At 40.3% G+C, this 17411-nt stretch overlaps 1 protein-coding gene across 1 annotated transcript in view; it reads right to left on the reverse strand.

Annotated features, from left to right (window-relative positions):
- Positions 1 to 3445: 3445 nt before the first annotated feature.
- The window catches only part of rnf213a (ring finger protein 213a), a 194609-nt gene continuing 180643 nt past the window's right edge, over positions 3446 to 17411 (reverse strand). Inside the window, exons 65-68 of the mRNA NM_001353835.3 lie at positions 8968 to 9165; positions 8079 to 8168; positions 6688 to 6866; positions 3446 to 4010 (exon numbers count right to left, since the gene is read on the reverse strand). Coding sequence (NP_001340764.1) covers positions 3857 to 4010; positions 6688 to 6866; positions 8079 to 8168; positions 8968 to 9165 — 621 coding nt within the window. The 3' untranslated portion in view covers positions 3446 to 3856. The remainder of the gene's footprint in view (positions 4011 to 6687; positions 6867 to 8078; positions 8169 to 8967; positions 9166 to 17411) is intronic.

Genomic DNA, 17411 nt, shown 5'->3' on the forward strand with positions numbered 1-17411 from the left:
TGTGAACAACTTTCGCAGGATCACTTTCGCATGTCATCGAGATGTATATAATATGTGCATGTGCAGGCGCTCACAGGCTGTTTTACAGGCACACGCAAAGCTTGAAGGTAAACAAACAACGGCTTATCATAAGCATCTCATCGATGATTATTTACACATTTGGCATTAAGAAGAACATATAAACGTGATCTGACTAACTTCTAGCAGCTAAATGTGTCTGGAAAAATATTCAAAGGCTTTAATTAACATAAACCGCGCGGACGTAAATGCGTCTGACTGTTGTGACTGGCTAAAGAAGACGTCTCACGTCAGCACGTTCTAGACGTGCACGCGCTCTTTCCGGCAATCTTCCTTCTGCATTCACACAGCGCAGCATTCCGGCAAATTGCCGGTAATGTTACAACTTCTCTTTCCGGAAAATAGCCAGAACGAATTTACCGGTATTTTCAAAAAGGACCTGTTCACACATACAACCTTTCCGGACAATTGCCGGTAATTTTCCGGAAAGGTCTGTATGTGTGAAAGGGGCTTATGTCATAAGGGGTATATATGTTTTCAGCAACACTTAAAAAATAATTTGAGCTTATTTTCGTCAAAGTTAGCATATTCAGTCAAAAGTTATTACCAAATTGGTAAGTTTCGTTATTAATTTATAATTAATGGTTTATAACTTTTGACCCATAGGGAGTGCTGTCACCAAATATTTATGGTTTGTTCATTATGATGCAGCAATGACACAACTAAAATGTCAATATCTTTAAGCATCGCAGAGATACAACCTCACATGTTGTTAGGCATCATGCCAGCACGTTTGTCGGTGTAATACGCAAAAACAATTACCCATATCGATACGAATTTGATAACTTTTGTCAGCATGGTCTGTAGATAATCTGAGTCAAATTTGGTGAAAATTGGACCAGCGGTCTAGGAGGAGTTTAAAAAGTAGCAATTTAATTTGCATAACAGTAGCAGACAGGAAATTGGTCAAATTATGAAGATTTTGATATCAATGTGTGCACGACCTTCCAAGGAATCTATCAAGACCAGTCGCGTGACAATAAGGTTAATGCAGCAGAAGTTATTGGCATTTTCAAAATGTCCTTATAACTTTTGACCACAAGGTGGCACTGTGAAACTTTTTGAGCACTTTCAGGGCATGGAGTTGAAGATGCATACCAATTTTGCTGACAAGATTGGAAAAAATGTTGCCTGGTCGATTTCTGCTGCGACATTCGGATGGTAGGGTCAGAATTTGGCATCAACAACATGAAAGCCTTGTAGTAATGGTTTAGGCTGGTGGTGAAATGGTGTGGGGGATATTCTCTTGGCACACTTTGGGTTCATTAGTACCAATTGAGCATAGTGTAAACTCCACAGCCTACCTCAGTATTGTTGCTGACCACCATCCCTTTATGACCACAGTGTACCCATCTTCTTATGGCTACTTCTAGCAGGATGTAGTGCCATGTGATAAAGTGCTGATCATCTCAGGCCCCGTTTACACTAGTGCGTTTTAGTTTGAAAACGCCTAAGTTTTGCTACGGTTACGCCATCCGTCCACACTACGCCGGAGTTCTCGAGCGCCGAAAACGGAGCGTTTCGAAAACGCTGGAGAGGCTGTTTTCATTCTAAAACGCTGCTGCTCCGTCTCAGTGTGGATGGGGAAAGACGGAAACATCTGAAAACGGAGGCGGGGCTGCAAACGTTCGCCTATCTGATTGGGGCTTTTTCCTCAATATTAAGTAGCCCACACAGTTCAGCCACGCTTCCTCTTCTTGTAAGTTAAGACTTCGCAAGTTTGATCAAGGCTGCAGTCTCCCCCTTCTCAGTTTGATATGGAAAACATACCGAGGACACGGGTAAATCTTCAAAGGGAACAGTGTACTTTATAACTTCATTCACATCACCTTGGCTACGTTGTTTCACTTTCTCAACAATAAAATGTAAACATGATTTAAGGAACTGCCTATTTTCTTTTTAATATTAGCTACTTAACAGACAGCAGAAATGTTGAGGCGTCGTGCTGCATATATGAGCGTCATCTTCACTGTGTGGATATTTATAACAAAACGGAGCCGATAACGGTCTCCTTTCAATTTCAGTGAAAATACGAAACACACCCTCTCTTTTGCTGAAAATCAGTTTTAATAATCGATAATTATAAAAGTATAACATGCAATAAGTTTATACATTGTAGGAAATAAAGGCAAGCGATCAGTCAATGTACCTGGATTAATCATTAACTTATCATTAACTTATCTTTGCGCTTAACCAAAACATGTTACCTGTGAACAAGTAACTTAGTAGATTCCAATGACCAAAGTCAGGAAATTGGCCTATGTCGTTAGATAAAGACAACAACATGAATGAAATATCACGTTCAGCAAATATAGTGAGATTAGATCCAGCGGGAGATGCGTGATGTGCAGCCCGACAAGCAGAGCTCTCATCTGGGTAGAATGCTGGAGCGCTTGCCCGAGAGTGTGTGTGTGGTCACGTGATGTGCGTTTTCAGCGTTTTGGTGTGGACGGAGAGCTGTTCAGAAACGCTGGGTAAAACGCGAGTGTGGACGCGGATCGTTTTCATTCTACAACGCCGTTTTAAAACTAAAACGCACTAGTGTAAACGGGGCCTCAGACTGGTTTCTTAGGGTGCTTTCACACCTGTGAATCGATTCAGTTGTTCCGAAACAGAGATTAAAATTGTTACATTGTTGCTCTTTGCTCTTGGAGCGGTTCGCTTTCACATTGCAAAGTTTCTAATCGGACCAAAAGAGCTAAAACAAGTCACGTGCGAGTAAACTCTCCTCACATTGGTCAGAGTGTCAGGGTTTATTTTGCTGTGTCCCACTCAGCTGTCAGGAGAGGTGGTGGTTTGCTGGTGATTGACAGGTGCGTGCGCGCAACGTGTCTGAGGAGAGACGCGGTGGGAAGGGGTGAGAAGGGTGCGCGACGATGCCTATTTGAGGACCGGGAGGAAGACGCGAGATTATCGGGAGATTATCACTCGTTTGCGGGCATCCGGAGACTCACGAAACTTCCCACCCTACTCATAATTCTCTCTTCATATAGCCGTAAGCCTATTACATATCCATAAAACACAGTGATATAACCGCACTCGGATCACTTTCTCATTGCAATCGAACCGCTCCAGGGTTTGTTTCAATCGAGCCGAGACCACCTCATTCAAGCGATCTCGGAGCGATTACTTTGGCGCGTAACAGAGTGCGATTGCCCTGTTCACATATGCCAAACGAACCGCGCTAACTGGGCAAACGAGACACGTTCCGAAACAAAAGTGTAGGTGTGAAAGCACCCTTAAACATGACAATGAGTGCACTGTATGGGGTATTGTGTGTGTGTGTGTTGTGTTTAAGAGAAAAAGAGTGTGTAGAAGAGACCTCTGCACACTTGATATGTCAAAGGAAATAAAAAATAAGCAGTTCAGCTTTCTATAATTTGCTGTTTTACTTCATAGAAGTCCATTGCTCATGATGTGGAGTGTGTATTTCAACATTCAACAGTTTGCATTCTTTAAATGAGTCTAAAGAGATGAGTTTATTGGTATTGTAAAGGAAAAAGTAAACAAATACAAAATTGGAATGGTAAACAACTTCAAAAACTTTAGAAACCTATCTATGATTGTTTTCAGACTTGAAGCGATAATTTTAACAGATTGTACCTTCATATTACAGGGGAGCAAAATGTATGTATTGCAAACTTAACCTTACAGTAGGTGCACAGATATCACTGACTGCAACAGTCTGTACTAGGCAATTTGTCATTTGTTAGCTTTTTTTTTTCTTTTTCCCTGATATAAGTCAATGGCTAAGACAACACAAGTGCTTCATCCAGAACTAGCTTTGGCTTCTTTTTTGCCTGAGGTTAACGGAAAAGTTCCATGTACTGGTGTACTCCGAAAGCAGGATCTCTTTAGGGAAGAACTCTTCCACCTCAGGAGGAACATCCAGATCTTTACGCTCCATGTAGGACACAACAGTGTGTTTTAGCCTGAAGGACAGAAAGAATTTAGTGAGTTATGGTAAATATCTATGATCAGTCACATCACAATCTATACTTATTCTGGCCATGCAGATTTCTGTACACTGTAAAAAAAAAATCTTGCTGCCCTAAAACTTTTAGTTGAATCAAACTTTTTTTAACCAAATCAAACTGACTAAAAATATTAAGCTAAACTTTGTATAAATTTAGGTGAAACCTGATTAACTCATTAAAACAAGCTAAAGCAACATAAAGAAATTTACTGTCTTGACTACTTGTCATTACATTTCATACTGTTATGATCACCTGCGATCTAGCAGCTGCAATTCTGCCTCTGAAATGACCTACAGATCCCATCATGCACCTCACACACACACCAGCTCCTGTTCCCTCCCTGATTACAGACACAGCTGATGCTCGTAAGGACTGATGACCAGGGCTGCGTCCGAAACCGCATACTTCCATACTATTTACAGCATGCTAAAATCAGTATGCGAGCCGAGTAGTACGTTGTGGAAAAAAGCAATTTATTCGTATTACTTTTGTGTCTTTATTTTTTATAAGAAAATGTTTAGACTAAAAACAGATTAATCAATCAATCTTTCTCTTTTGTATGATACCACATATTGACCAGACACACTTGCTCTTTTTTTACTGTGCTGCATAGCAGCCGAGAAGGAACTGTGGGAAATAGCAGAATTAGAATAAATATAGTGCGGGGGCCCTTGTTTCAGACTGCTGTTTAATACTAAGTCTAGACATGTCACAAGGAGCATGATGCTTGTAGAAGTTGTGAAATACATTAAAGATGCACATAATTGTTCAGTTCTGGTATGCAGAAAAGGGTTGCAGAAAAAGGAAGTATGTCTGGGGTACAAGACCCAAAGGACTGCAGAATGACTGATAAGTGACGTTACCAAAACTCCACCTGTTAATATCAGTTGTGTATATATGCTGGGAAATCTCAGGAAATGTATGTTAGTTGCGAACCTCTTAAATGTAATTCTTGTAATGCATTGGGGTAACGTGACCCAGAGCTCTGTCATCGAATTATTAATTTGTATCTAATAAATTACTAATATTTTTGGCATTGAAGAAAACCCTCTCCAGATCTTTTCTTATTGAACACGCATGGAATTGGCTTGATATTACAAGAAGGTCCGGATTTATAGAATTAAAAAATTAAAAAATCAGTATGCAAGAAGTACCAGTAGGACTTACTACTTACAGGGAGATTATGAAGTGCGCATCCCATGCATGCTGCGCTATCCCATGATGCCCCGCGATTGAATTTATGAATGGGAGTGAAGCGACGCAAATGTCGCAGGTAGGTCACGTGACCATGACAAAATGGCGGATGTAGTACGTCCGAATTCTGTTCATACTTTTTACATTCATACTGTATAGAACGTACTTTTTTAACGGCTGAGTAGTACGTTTACATTCAAATGCATTACCTACTGAGTAGTAGGCGGTTTCGGACGCAGCCCAGGACGATTTATACACCTCACTTTGACATACACATTGTAGTGATGGGCAAAGCGAGGCTTCATAAAACACTGAAACAGTCGTTGCAAATGTGTCGAAGCTCTGAAACGTTTCGAAACCTGTCTCTTTGAAAACCAGTGACACCTAGAGGTTATTTTTATGTATTGCTCTGGAACAGCTATAGCAAAGAAACAGCTAAGCAAATTGAGGTATTAAACCCCACGTTGTAGAGTTGAAGCTTCAAGTGATTTAGTGGAGCGCTGAGAGTTCCAGACTAGCATGCAGAGATAATGGGTTTGAATCCAGGGTGATGCATCTCTAGATGTTAGTTTTTAAATGCTCTGTTCTTGTAACGTGTTTTGTTTTCAACATTGGTCTGAGATCCAACTGAACACTTTGTGAATAAATATGTCTTGTTTTAGTCATAAAATGTAACATTATTAAAATACATCGTCATAATTTTCAAGCACAGATTCGCCAGTACTCGAAACGCTTTAAATCGATGCTTTAAATCGCTTTAGTCATGTGACCTGATGTTTCGAAACACTTTAGTCACATGACCTTGGTGTTTCGAATCACCTCGGTCATGTGATCTGGGTGTTTTGGATCATGCTTCAGTGCAGTGTTTCGAAATTTGCGCTTCAAGATGTCGAAACGTCAGTTTCACGTCAGCCATTACTAACACATTGCTGAGTCTTGTTTCTCCCACGAACATTACAAGGCATTTTTCCTGTTTGTACAACCGTGTTTTTGATCCTTGTCTTGTTTACCATTTTTAATTATTTGCCGCCTGTCCTGACCACTTGACTGTTTCTGAATACGCTTTTTGGATTACCCTCATGCTCCAGTGTGTATCCGTTTGACTGTTGCCTGCCTGTCTATTCTTTAAATAAACTACACGTGAATCCTCATCTCTGTTGCCAGGATCGCTACGTTACATTACCAGAGTACAATACAAAAGCCAGACATTAACAAATCACCCCTCATTTCCGTAAAAAAATAATAGAAGATGCTTATTCAACAACATAAGCTTATTGTCTTATTCATCACATTATAATACATCTGTCCATCTGTACCTCAGAAATGATACGTTAATTTTTAACTATAGCAAAAACTGAAACCCTTCCAAAACTCTTGAAGAAAGAGAAGATAGAAAATTGGAAGACAAACATATCAGTAATTTACTATAAGCTCTCACCTCCAGTCAGGCCTGTAGGTGTCTGTGGCTTTTGGGCTTTTCAGGACCAAAAGCAGAAACTCATGCATCTCCAACAGGAAGGCATCAGCGCTGGACTTGGTGAAGAAACTTGTGAGCAGTCTCTTGTGTTCCTCCTGCAATGGCTGCTTGTATTCTTTACTGATTCCAACGAATGGATCCTAAAGAGCAGATGAATAAGTCATTATTATCTTACAATCTCAACCCAGATAGTCGACTTTACAAGAAAATTTTGTGGAAACGCAATGCCTTACATCACTCCTAAATCAGTTTTTACACAAGGTTAAACTAAACAGCCCAAGTTGAATTAACCCAGAAACTTGTTCTATGCTGTTCTAAATCAATTAAACTTGGGCTTTTTAGTTTCACCGTGTGGATGTGGTTCAAGGCAATGGGTTTCCATGGAATATTCTGTAACCCTTTACTTGAAGAGGGGTGTTTATAAGACACAGAACCCTTATAAGCATTACGTGACACATGAGTGAGATTTTATGCATGCTTATGACAACTCATTTGCTCAGTTGTCATTTTGCATGTGAAGATGTCATTGTTTGATATGACAACATGACGTAAATTAATACATCACAACCAGTATTTATCTTCGTTATGACAACTTGACATTACCAAGGAAACATAACTTGTCATAAATCTGTCATAAACATGACTGTCGTGCAGCCATTATATGCGTGTCATGAATATTTTTCTGATCACTTTTTTAGTGGAGCAACTGTATTTGTTAAAATGTCTCATTAAAAGTGTAATTGTCGTGTCAAATAGTTTTTACCAGCGTCAATAATATTCAAATTCAGCTTGTACCACTGTAGTTGACGTAAAAAAAAAAATATGATGATGGTATAAAATTCATGAAATATTTATAATGACTTCATGACAATCATGTTTATTACAGATTTATGACAGTTTCTTTCTTTTCTTAGTAATTTCAAGTTGTCATAAAAAAACAAAATGTTAAAAAACAATGACAGTTGGTATAAGGATGTTTAAAATGACACGTCATATCATAATTATAACGGTTTCATGGCAGCCTTATAAACACATCTTCAAGTAAAGCAGGGGTCACAAACCCTGCTCCTGGAGAGCTACCTTACAGCACATTTCAGTTGCAACCCTGACCAAACACACCTGTTTGTAATTATCAAGTGGTGCTTTAGGTACTATTAATTGGTTCAGGTGTGTTTGATCAGGGTTGGGCCTGAATTCTGCAGGAAGGTAGCTCTCCAGGAACAGGGTTGGTGACCCCTGAAGTAAAGCGTTACCCAAATTTTCTAATAAAGTCCACTACTTGGATTGAGAGTGTACAAACTCACTGAAGCAACAAACCAGAATAAAGTATTATCTGTGGGTATCCATCTTACCCTCTTCAGACGTAGCATTGTCTCAGATTTCAGAGAACTGAGTAGCTGCCAAAGGGCCACACAGTGCTTCAGGCTGCACCGACTCAATGCCTGCACACACAATTGTATTTCAATCACACATTTGGCGTCATTCATAAAACACAAGCAGAGCAAAGATTTGTGTATACCCTCTATAATGGTGCTCTGATGTACATTTTCAGATTCAAGCAAGTAAGATGGAACGAAAATATTTGTACACCTGCACCCGACTACATGTAAAGGAGTAATAATTCTGTTTTTTAATTGATTACCTTAAATACTGGTGCTCTGACATAATATATGCATCCCAAATCACATACTTATGCACGATTCTGCACCATTATAGTTAACGAAAACAAAAAAATGAAACTAAAATGTAAAATAATTGTCGTTAACTGAAATAAAAATAGGGCAAGGCAGTGGCGCAGAAGGTAGTGCTGTTGCCTCACAGCAAGAAGGTCACTGGGTCGCTGGTTCGAACCTCGGCTCAGTTGGCGTTTCTGTGTGGAGTTTGCATGTTCTCCCTGCCTTCGCGTGGGTTTCCTCCGGGTGCTCCGGTTTCCCCCACAGTCCAAAGACATACGGTACAGGTGAATTGGGTAGGCTAAATTGTCCGTAGTGTATGAGTGTGTGTGTGAATGTTTCCCAGAGATGGAAATTATGGTGTTACAGCATTAAACATTTATTAATATTATTCATTCAGCCTCGCCATACAGTTTGATGGATCTCTTGGACTTTGAAGCTGCATCAGCTGACTTTATATATATTGTAAGGCCATTCACCCAATGTAAGTATACAGATCCTATGTAATACCAGTGAAAATGGCATCCACCACGATATCAAACAAGGAAGAAATGTGTTTATGGCAAACCTTGAAGACATGCGTAGCCATGTGGTCAGTCATCTGCAGCACATCCTTCAAATAAACGCCTAGCTGCATGTTTGGCTCTCCCCCTGTCATAGCAAGGAAACCGACAGCTAGCTCAACTGTGGACAATGCCTCACACACGTCGCTGTAAGACTGTAGCTCCTTGACGAGGTCATACTGTGTCAGAGGCTGCAACAACTCCTGTAACAACACATTCAGAGTCATGTTTGTATATTAGCTCTTATATTTTTTTACTTTGTACTTTTTTTTCTACAACCACATACTCAGTCGAAAGTCTTTAAATAGTTTTTATTTGCTTTTATTGCATAACTTGTATTTCTCCAAATATAGATCCTTATTGTTATTGCTATCATTATTTTATTAGGGGCCAAGCACCGTAGGTGCGTAGGCACCTATTGCTTTCGTTAGTGTTCTTATTATTATTAGGGGCCAAGCACCGTAGGTGCGTAGGCACCTATTGCTTTCGTTAGTGTTCTTATTATTATTATTATTAGGGGCCAAGCACCGTAGGTGCGTAGGCACCTATTGCTTTCGTTAGTGTTCTTATTATTATTATTATTATTCTTCTTCCGTTTCTTCCGCCGGATTTGAATGGCAGCCCATATAGGCGTATGCGGGAAAGTTGTATAATTTGGCACAATGATAGAGGCCAGTATTAGCATTAATCAGGCCAAATATGAAGTCTCAAAATCAAACTCTCTAGCGCCACCACTTGTCCAAACTTTCACGTATGTTTATCATGATAACTTTTGAACCGAATGGGCTACAATCAAAATTCTTTTTTCCTCTGATTCCTTGGCTCAGTCCGATTCAAACCCACCCTATGACGTCATTTTCCGTCATGAATTTTTTCGCGCTATTTTAAATTTTTCGAAAAACCTATTTGATCGAACTCGTCCTAGGCCGTGTCTCAGATTTTCACCAAAATTGAATCACATGATCTACAGACCATGCCAACCAAAAGTTATGGAATTCAAGTTGATTAGACCAACCGTTTTTGTTTAACTTGCGAACTAATTTAACATAGAACTTGCGAAAATGGACTTGAGGCGATATCTCTGTAATGCATTCACCGATTCACACCAAACTTGGTGTGTGTTATGACAACTAGGGTCTAAGGTTAATTGCGGAGTTTCGGCGCACTGCCCCCTAGTGGTCCGGAGATACTAAAAGCTTGCTTTTTGGCTTATAACGTCTCAACCTTTGGTCCGAAACTCATGAAACTGGTCTCATTACATCCGGCAGAGCATGCCGAGTCGAATGATGTCTGATTTTCACAGGTCAGCCATTTTGGGCGTCGCCCATTTCGATTTTTGGCCAAAAATGCTATATTTTACCAACACATTCACATATCATTACAAAACATGGTATGCATCTTCAACCCCATGCCCTGAAAGTACTCAAAAACGTCTGGAGCAGCGCCACCTTATGGCCAATAGTGCTTGGCCCCTTAATTGCTGCTTGCAGCTATATTTATTAGGGGCCAAGCACCGTAGGTGCGTAGGCACCTATTGCTTTCGTTAGTGTTCTTATTATTAGGGGCCAAGCACCGTAGGTGCGTAGGCACCTATTGCTTTCGTTAGTGTTCTTATTATTATTATTATTATTATTATTATTATTAGGGGCCAAGCACCGTAGGTGCGTAGGCACCTATTGCTTTCGTTAGTGTTCTTATTATTAGGGGCCAAGCACCGTAGGTGCGTAGGCACCTATTGCTTTCGTTAGTGTTCTTATTATTATTATTATTATTATTATTATTATTCTTCTTCTTCTTCTTCTTCTTCCGTTTCTTCCGCCGGATTTGAATGGCAGCCCATATAGGCGTATGCGGGAAAGTTGTATAATTTGGCACAATGATAGAGGCCAGTATTAACATTAATCAGGCCAATTATGAAGTCTCAAAATCAAACTCTCTAGCGCCACCACTTGTCCAAACTTTCACGTATGTTTATCATCATAACTTTTGAACCGAATGGGCTACAATCAAAATTCTTTTTTCCTCTGATTCCTTGGCTCAGTCCAATTCAAAGGCACCCTATGACGTCATTTTCCGTCATGACTTTTTTTGCGCTATTTTAAATTTTTCGCAAAACCTATTTGATCAAACTCGTCCTAGGCCGTGTCTCCGATTTTCACTAAAATTGAATCACATGATCTACAGACCATGCCAACCAAAAGTTATGGAATTCAAGTTGATTAGACCAACCGTTTTTGTTTAACTTGCGAACTAATTTAACGTAGAACTTGCGAAAATGGACTTGAGGCGATATCTCTGTAACGCATTCACCGATTCACACCAAACTTGGTGTGTGTTATGACAACTAGGGTCTAAGGTTAATTGCGGAGTTTCGGCGCACTGCCCCCTAGTGGTCCGGAGATACTAAAAACTTGCTTTTTGGCTTATAACGTCTCAACCTTTCGTCCAAGACTCATGAAACTGGTCTCATTACATTCGGCAGAGCATGCCGAGTCGAATGATGTCTGATTTTCACAGGTCAGCCATTTTGGGCGTCGCCCATTTCGATTTTTGGCCAAAAATGCTATATTTTACCAACACATTCACATATCATTACAAAACATGGTATGCATCTTCAACCCCATGCCCTGAAAGTACTCAAAAACGTCTGGAGCAGCGCCACCTTATGGCCAATAGTGCTTGGCCCCTTAATTGCTGCTTGCAGCTATATTTATTATTATTATTAGGGGCCAAGCACCGTAGGTGCGTAGGCACCTATTGCTTTCGTTAGTGTTCTTATTAGGGGCCAAGCACCGTAGGTGCGTAGGCACCTATTGCTTTCGTTAGTGTTCTTATTATTATTATTATTATTATTATTAGGGGCCAAGCACCGTAGGTGCGTAGGCACCTATTGCTTTCGTTAGTGTTCTTATTATTATTATTATTATTATTATTATTCTTCTTCTTCTTCTTCTTCTTCCGTTTCTTCCGCCGGATTTGAATGGCAGCCCATATAGGCGTATGCGGGAAAGTTGTATAATTTGGCACAATGATAGAGGCCAGTATTAACATTAATCAGGCCAATTATGAAGTCTCAAAATCAAACTCTCTAGCGCCACCACTTGTCCAAACTTTCACGTATGTTTATCATCATAACTTTTGAACCGAATGGGCTACAATCAAAATTCTTTTTTCCTCTGATTCCTTGGCTCAGTCCAATTCAAACGCACCCTATGACGTCATTTTCCGTCATGACTTTTTTCGCGCTATTTTAAATTTTTCGCAAAACCTATTTGATCGAACTCGTCCTAGGCCGTGTCTCCGATTTTCACCAAAATTTAATCACATGATCTACAGACCATGCCAACCAAAAGTTATGGAATTCAAGTTGATTAGACCAACCGTTTTCGTTTAACTTGCGAACTAATTTAACGTAGAACTTGCGAAAATGGACTTGAGGCGATATCTCTGTAACGCATTCACCGATTCACACCAAACTTGGTGTGTGTTATGACAACTAGGGTCTAAGGTTAATTGCGGAGTTTCGGCGCACTGCCCCCTAGTGGTCCGGAGATACTAAAAACTTGCTTTTTGGCTTATAACGTCTCAACCTTTCGTCCGAAACTCATGAAACTGGTCTCATTACATTCGGCAGAGCATGCCGAGTCGAATGATGTCTGATTTTCACAGGTCAGCCTTTTTGGGCGTCGCCCATTTCGATTTTTGGCCAAAAATGCTATATTTTACCAACACATTCACATATCATTACAAAACATGGTATGCATCTTCAACCCCATGCCCTGAAAGTACTCAAAAACGTCTGGAGCAGCGCCACCTTATGGCCAATAGTGCTTGGCCCCTTAATTGCTGCTTGCAGCTATATTTATTATTATTATTATTATTATTATTATTATTCTTCTTCTTCTTCCGTTTCTTCCGCCGGGTTTGAATGGCAGCCCATATAGGCGTATGCGGGAAAGTTGTATAATTTGGCACAATGATAGAGGCCAGTATTAACATTAATCAGGCCAATTATGAAGTCTCAAACTCAAACTCTCTAGCGCCACCACTTGTCCAAACTTTCACGTATGTTTATCATGATAACTTTTGAACCGAATGGGCTACAATAAAAATTCTTTTTTCCTCTGATTCCTTGGCTCAGTCCGATTCAAACCCACCCTATGACGTCATTTTCCGTCATGAATTTTTTCGCGCTATTTTAAATTTTTCGAAAAACCTATTTGATCGAACTCGTCCTAGGCCGTGTCTCCGATTTTCACCAAAATTGAATCACATGATCTACAGACCATGCCAACCAAAAGTTATGGAATTCAAGTTGATTAGACCAACCGTTTTTGTTTATCTTGCGAACTAATTTAACGTAGAACTTGCGAAAATGGACTTGAGGCGATATCTCCCTAACGCATTCACCGATTCACACCAAACTTGGTGTATGTTATGACAACTAGGGTTTAAGGTTAATTGCGGAGTTTCGGCGCACTGCCCCCTAGTGGTCCGGAGATACTAAAAACTTGCTTTTTGGCTTATAACGTCTCAACCTTTCGTCCGAAACTCATGAAACTGGTCTCATTACATCCGGCAGAGCATGCCGAGTCGAATGATGTCTGATTTTTACAGGTCAGCCATTTTGGGCGTCGCCCATTTCGATTTTTGGCCAAAAATGCTATATTTTACCAACACATTCACATATCATTACAAAACATGGTATGCATCTTCAACCCCATGCCCTGAAAGTCCTTAAAAACTTCTGGAGCAGCGCCACCTTTTGGTCAAAAGTGCTTGGCCCCTTAATTGCTGCTTGCAGCTATATTTATTATTATTATTATTCTTTTTCTTCTTCTTCTTCCGTTTCTTCCGCCGGATTTGAATGGCAGCCCATATAGGCGTATGCGGGAAAGTTGTATAATTTGGCACAATGATAGAGGCCAGTATTAACATTAATCAGGCCAATTATGAAGTCTCAAAATCAAACTCTCTAGCGCCACCACTTGTCCAAACTTTCACGTATGTTTATCATGATAACTTTTGAACCGAATGGGCTACAATCAAAATTCTTTTTTCCTCTGATTCCTTGGCTCAGTCCGATTCAAACCCACCCTATGACGTCATTTTCCGTCATGAATTTTTTCGCGCTATTTTACATTTTTCGAAAAACCTATTTGATCGAACTCGTCCTAGGCCGTGTCTCCGATTTTCACCAAAATTGAATCACATGATCTACAGACCATGCCAACTAAAAGTTATGGAATTCAAGTTGATTAGACCAACCGTTTTCATTTAACTTGCGAACTAATTTAACGAAGAACTTGCGAAAATGGACTTGAGGCGATATCTCCGTAACGCATTCACCGATTCACACCAAACTTGGTGTGTGTTATGACAACTAGGGTCTAAGGTTAATTGCGGAGTTTCGGCGCACTGCCCTCTAGTGGTCCGGAGATACTAAAAACTTGCTTTTTGGCTTATAACGTCTCAACCTTTCGTCCGAAACTCATGAAACTGGTCTCATTACATCCGGCAGAGCATGTCGAGTCGAATGATGTCTGACTTTCACAGGTCAGCCATTTTGGGCGTCGCCCATTTCGATTTTTGGCCAAAAATGCTATATTTTACCAACACATTCACATATCATTACAAAACATGATATGCATCTTCAACCCCATGCCCTGAAAGTACTCAAAAACGTCTGGAGCAGCGCCACCTTTTGGTCAAAAGTGCTTGGCCCCTTAATTGCTGCTTGCAGCTATATTTAGGGGCCAAGCACCGTAGGTGCGTAGGCACCTATTGCTTTCGTTAGTGTTCTTATTATTATTATTATTATTATTAGGGGCCAAGCACCGTAGGTGCGTAGGCACCTATTGCTTTCGTTAGTGTTCTTATTATTATTATTATTATTATTATTATTCTTCTTCTTCTTCTTCCGTTTCTTCCGCCGGATTTGAATGGCAGCCCATATAGGCGTATGCGGGAAAGTTGTATAATTTGGCACAATGATAGAGGCCAGTATTAACATTAATCAGGCCAATTATGAAGTCTCAAAATCAAACTCTCTAGCGCCACCACTTGTCCAAACTTTCACGTATGTTTATCATCATAACTTTTGAACCGAATGGGCTACAATCAAAATTCTTTTTTCCTCTGATTCCTTGGCTCAGTCCGATTCAAACCCACCCTATGACGTCATTTTCCGTCATGACTTTTTTCGCGCTATTTTAAATTTTTCGAAAAACCTATTTGATCGAACTCGTCCTAGGCCGTGTCTCCGATTTTCACCAAAATTGAATCACATGATCTACAGACCATGCCAACCAAAAGTTATGGAATTCAAGTTGATTAGACCAACCGTTTTCATTTAACTTGCAAACTAATTTAACGTAGAACTTGCGAAAATGAACTTGAGGCGATATCTCTGTAACGCATTCACCGATTCACACCAAACTTATTGTGTGTTATGACAACTAGGGTCTAAGGTTAATTGCGGAGTTTCGGCGCACTGCCCCCTAGTGGTCCGGAGATACTAAAAACTTGCTTTTTGGCTTATAACGTCTCAACCTTTCGTCCGAAACTCATGAAACTGGTCTCATTACATCCGGCAGAGCATGCCGAGTCGAATGATGTCTGATTTTTACAGGTCAGCCATTTTGGGCGTTGCCCATTTCGATTTTTGGCCAAAAATGCTATATTTTACCAACACATTCACATATCATTACAAAACATGGTATGCATCTTCAACCCCATGCCCTGAAAGTACTCAAAAACGTCTGGAGCAGCGCCACCTTATGGCCAATAGTGCTTGGCCCCTTAATTGCTGCTTGCAGCTATATTTATTATTATTCTTCTTCTTCTTCTTCTTCTTCTTCCGTTTCTTCCGCCGGATTTGAATGGCAGCCCATATAGGCGTATGCGGGAAAGTTGTATAATTTGGCACAATGATAGAGGCCAGTATTAACATTAATCAGGCCAAATATGAAGTCTCAAAGTCAAACTCTCTAGCGCCACCACTTGTCCAAACTTTCACGTATGTTTATCATGATAACTTTTGAACCGAATGGGCTACAATCAAAATTCTTTTTTCCTCTGATTCCTTGGCTCAGTCCGATTCAAACCCACCCTATGACGTCATTTTCCGTCATGAATTTTTTCGCGCTATTGTAAATTTTTCGAAAAACCTATTTGATCGAACTCGTCCTAGGCCGTGTCTCCGATTTTCACCAAAATTGAATCACATGATCTACAGACCATGCCAACCAAAAGTTATGGAATCCAAGTTGTTTCGACCAACCGTTTTCGTTTAACTTACGAACTAATTTAACGTAGAACTTGCAAAAATGGACTTGAGGCGATATCTCCGTAACGCATTCACCGATTCACACCAAACTTGGTGTGTGTTATGACAACTAGGGTCTAAGAATAATTGCGGAGTTTCGGCGCACTGCCCCCTACTGGTCCGGAGATACTAAAAACTTGCTTTTTGGCTTATAACGTCTCAACCTTTCGTCCGAAACTCATAAAACTGGTCTCATTACATCCGGCAGAGCATGCCGAGTCGAATGATGTCTGATTTTCACAGGTCAGCCATTTTGGGCGTCGCCCATTTCGATTTTTGGCCAAAAATGCTATATTTTACCAACACATTCACATATAATTACAAAACATGGTATGCATCTTCAATTCCATGCCCTGAAAGTACTCAAAAACATCTGGAGCAGCGCCACCTTATGGCCAATAGTGCTTGGCCCCTTAATTGCTGCTTGCAGCTATATTTATTATTATTATTCTTCTTCCGTTTCTTCCGCCGGATTTGAATGGCAGCCCATATAGGCGTATGCGGGAAAGTTGTATAATTTGGCACAATGATAGAGGCCAGTATTAACATTAATCAGGCCAATTATGAAGTCTCAAAATCAAACTCTCTAGCGCCACCACTTGTCCAAACTTTCACGTATGTTTATCATCATAACTTTTGAACCGAATGGGCTACAATCAAAATTCTTTTTTCCTCTGATTCCTTGGCTCAGCCCGATTCAAACCCACCCTATGACGTCATTTTCCGTCATGAATTTTTTCGCGCTATTTTAAATTTTTCGAAAAACCTATTTGATCGAACTCGTCCTAGGCCGTGTCTCCGATTTTCACCAAAATTGAATCACATGATCTACAGACCATGCCAACCAAAAGTTATGGAATTCAAGTTGATTTGACCAACCGTTTTCGTTTAACTTGCGATCAAATTTAACGAAGGACTTGCAAAAATGGACTTGAGACGATATCTCCGTAACGCATTCACCAATTCACACCAAACTTGGTGTGTGTTATGACAACTAGGGTCTGAGGTTACAGGCAGAGTTTCGGCGCACTGCCCCCTAGTGGTCCGGAGATACAAAAAACTTGCTTTTTGGCTTATAACATCTCAACCTTTCGTCCGAAACTCATAAAACTGGTCTCATTA

Source organism: Danio rerio, chromosome 3 (genome assembly GCF_052040795.2).
Source record: "Danio rerio strain M-AB ecotype USA chromosome 3, GRCz13ab, whole genome shotgun sequence".
Taxonomy (NCBI): domain Eukaryota; kingdom Metazoa; phylum Chordata; class Actinopteri; order Cypriniformes; family Danionidae; genus Danio; species Danio rerio.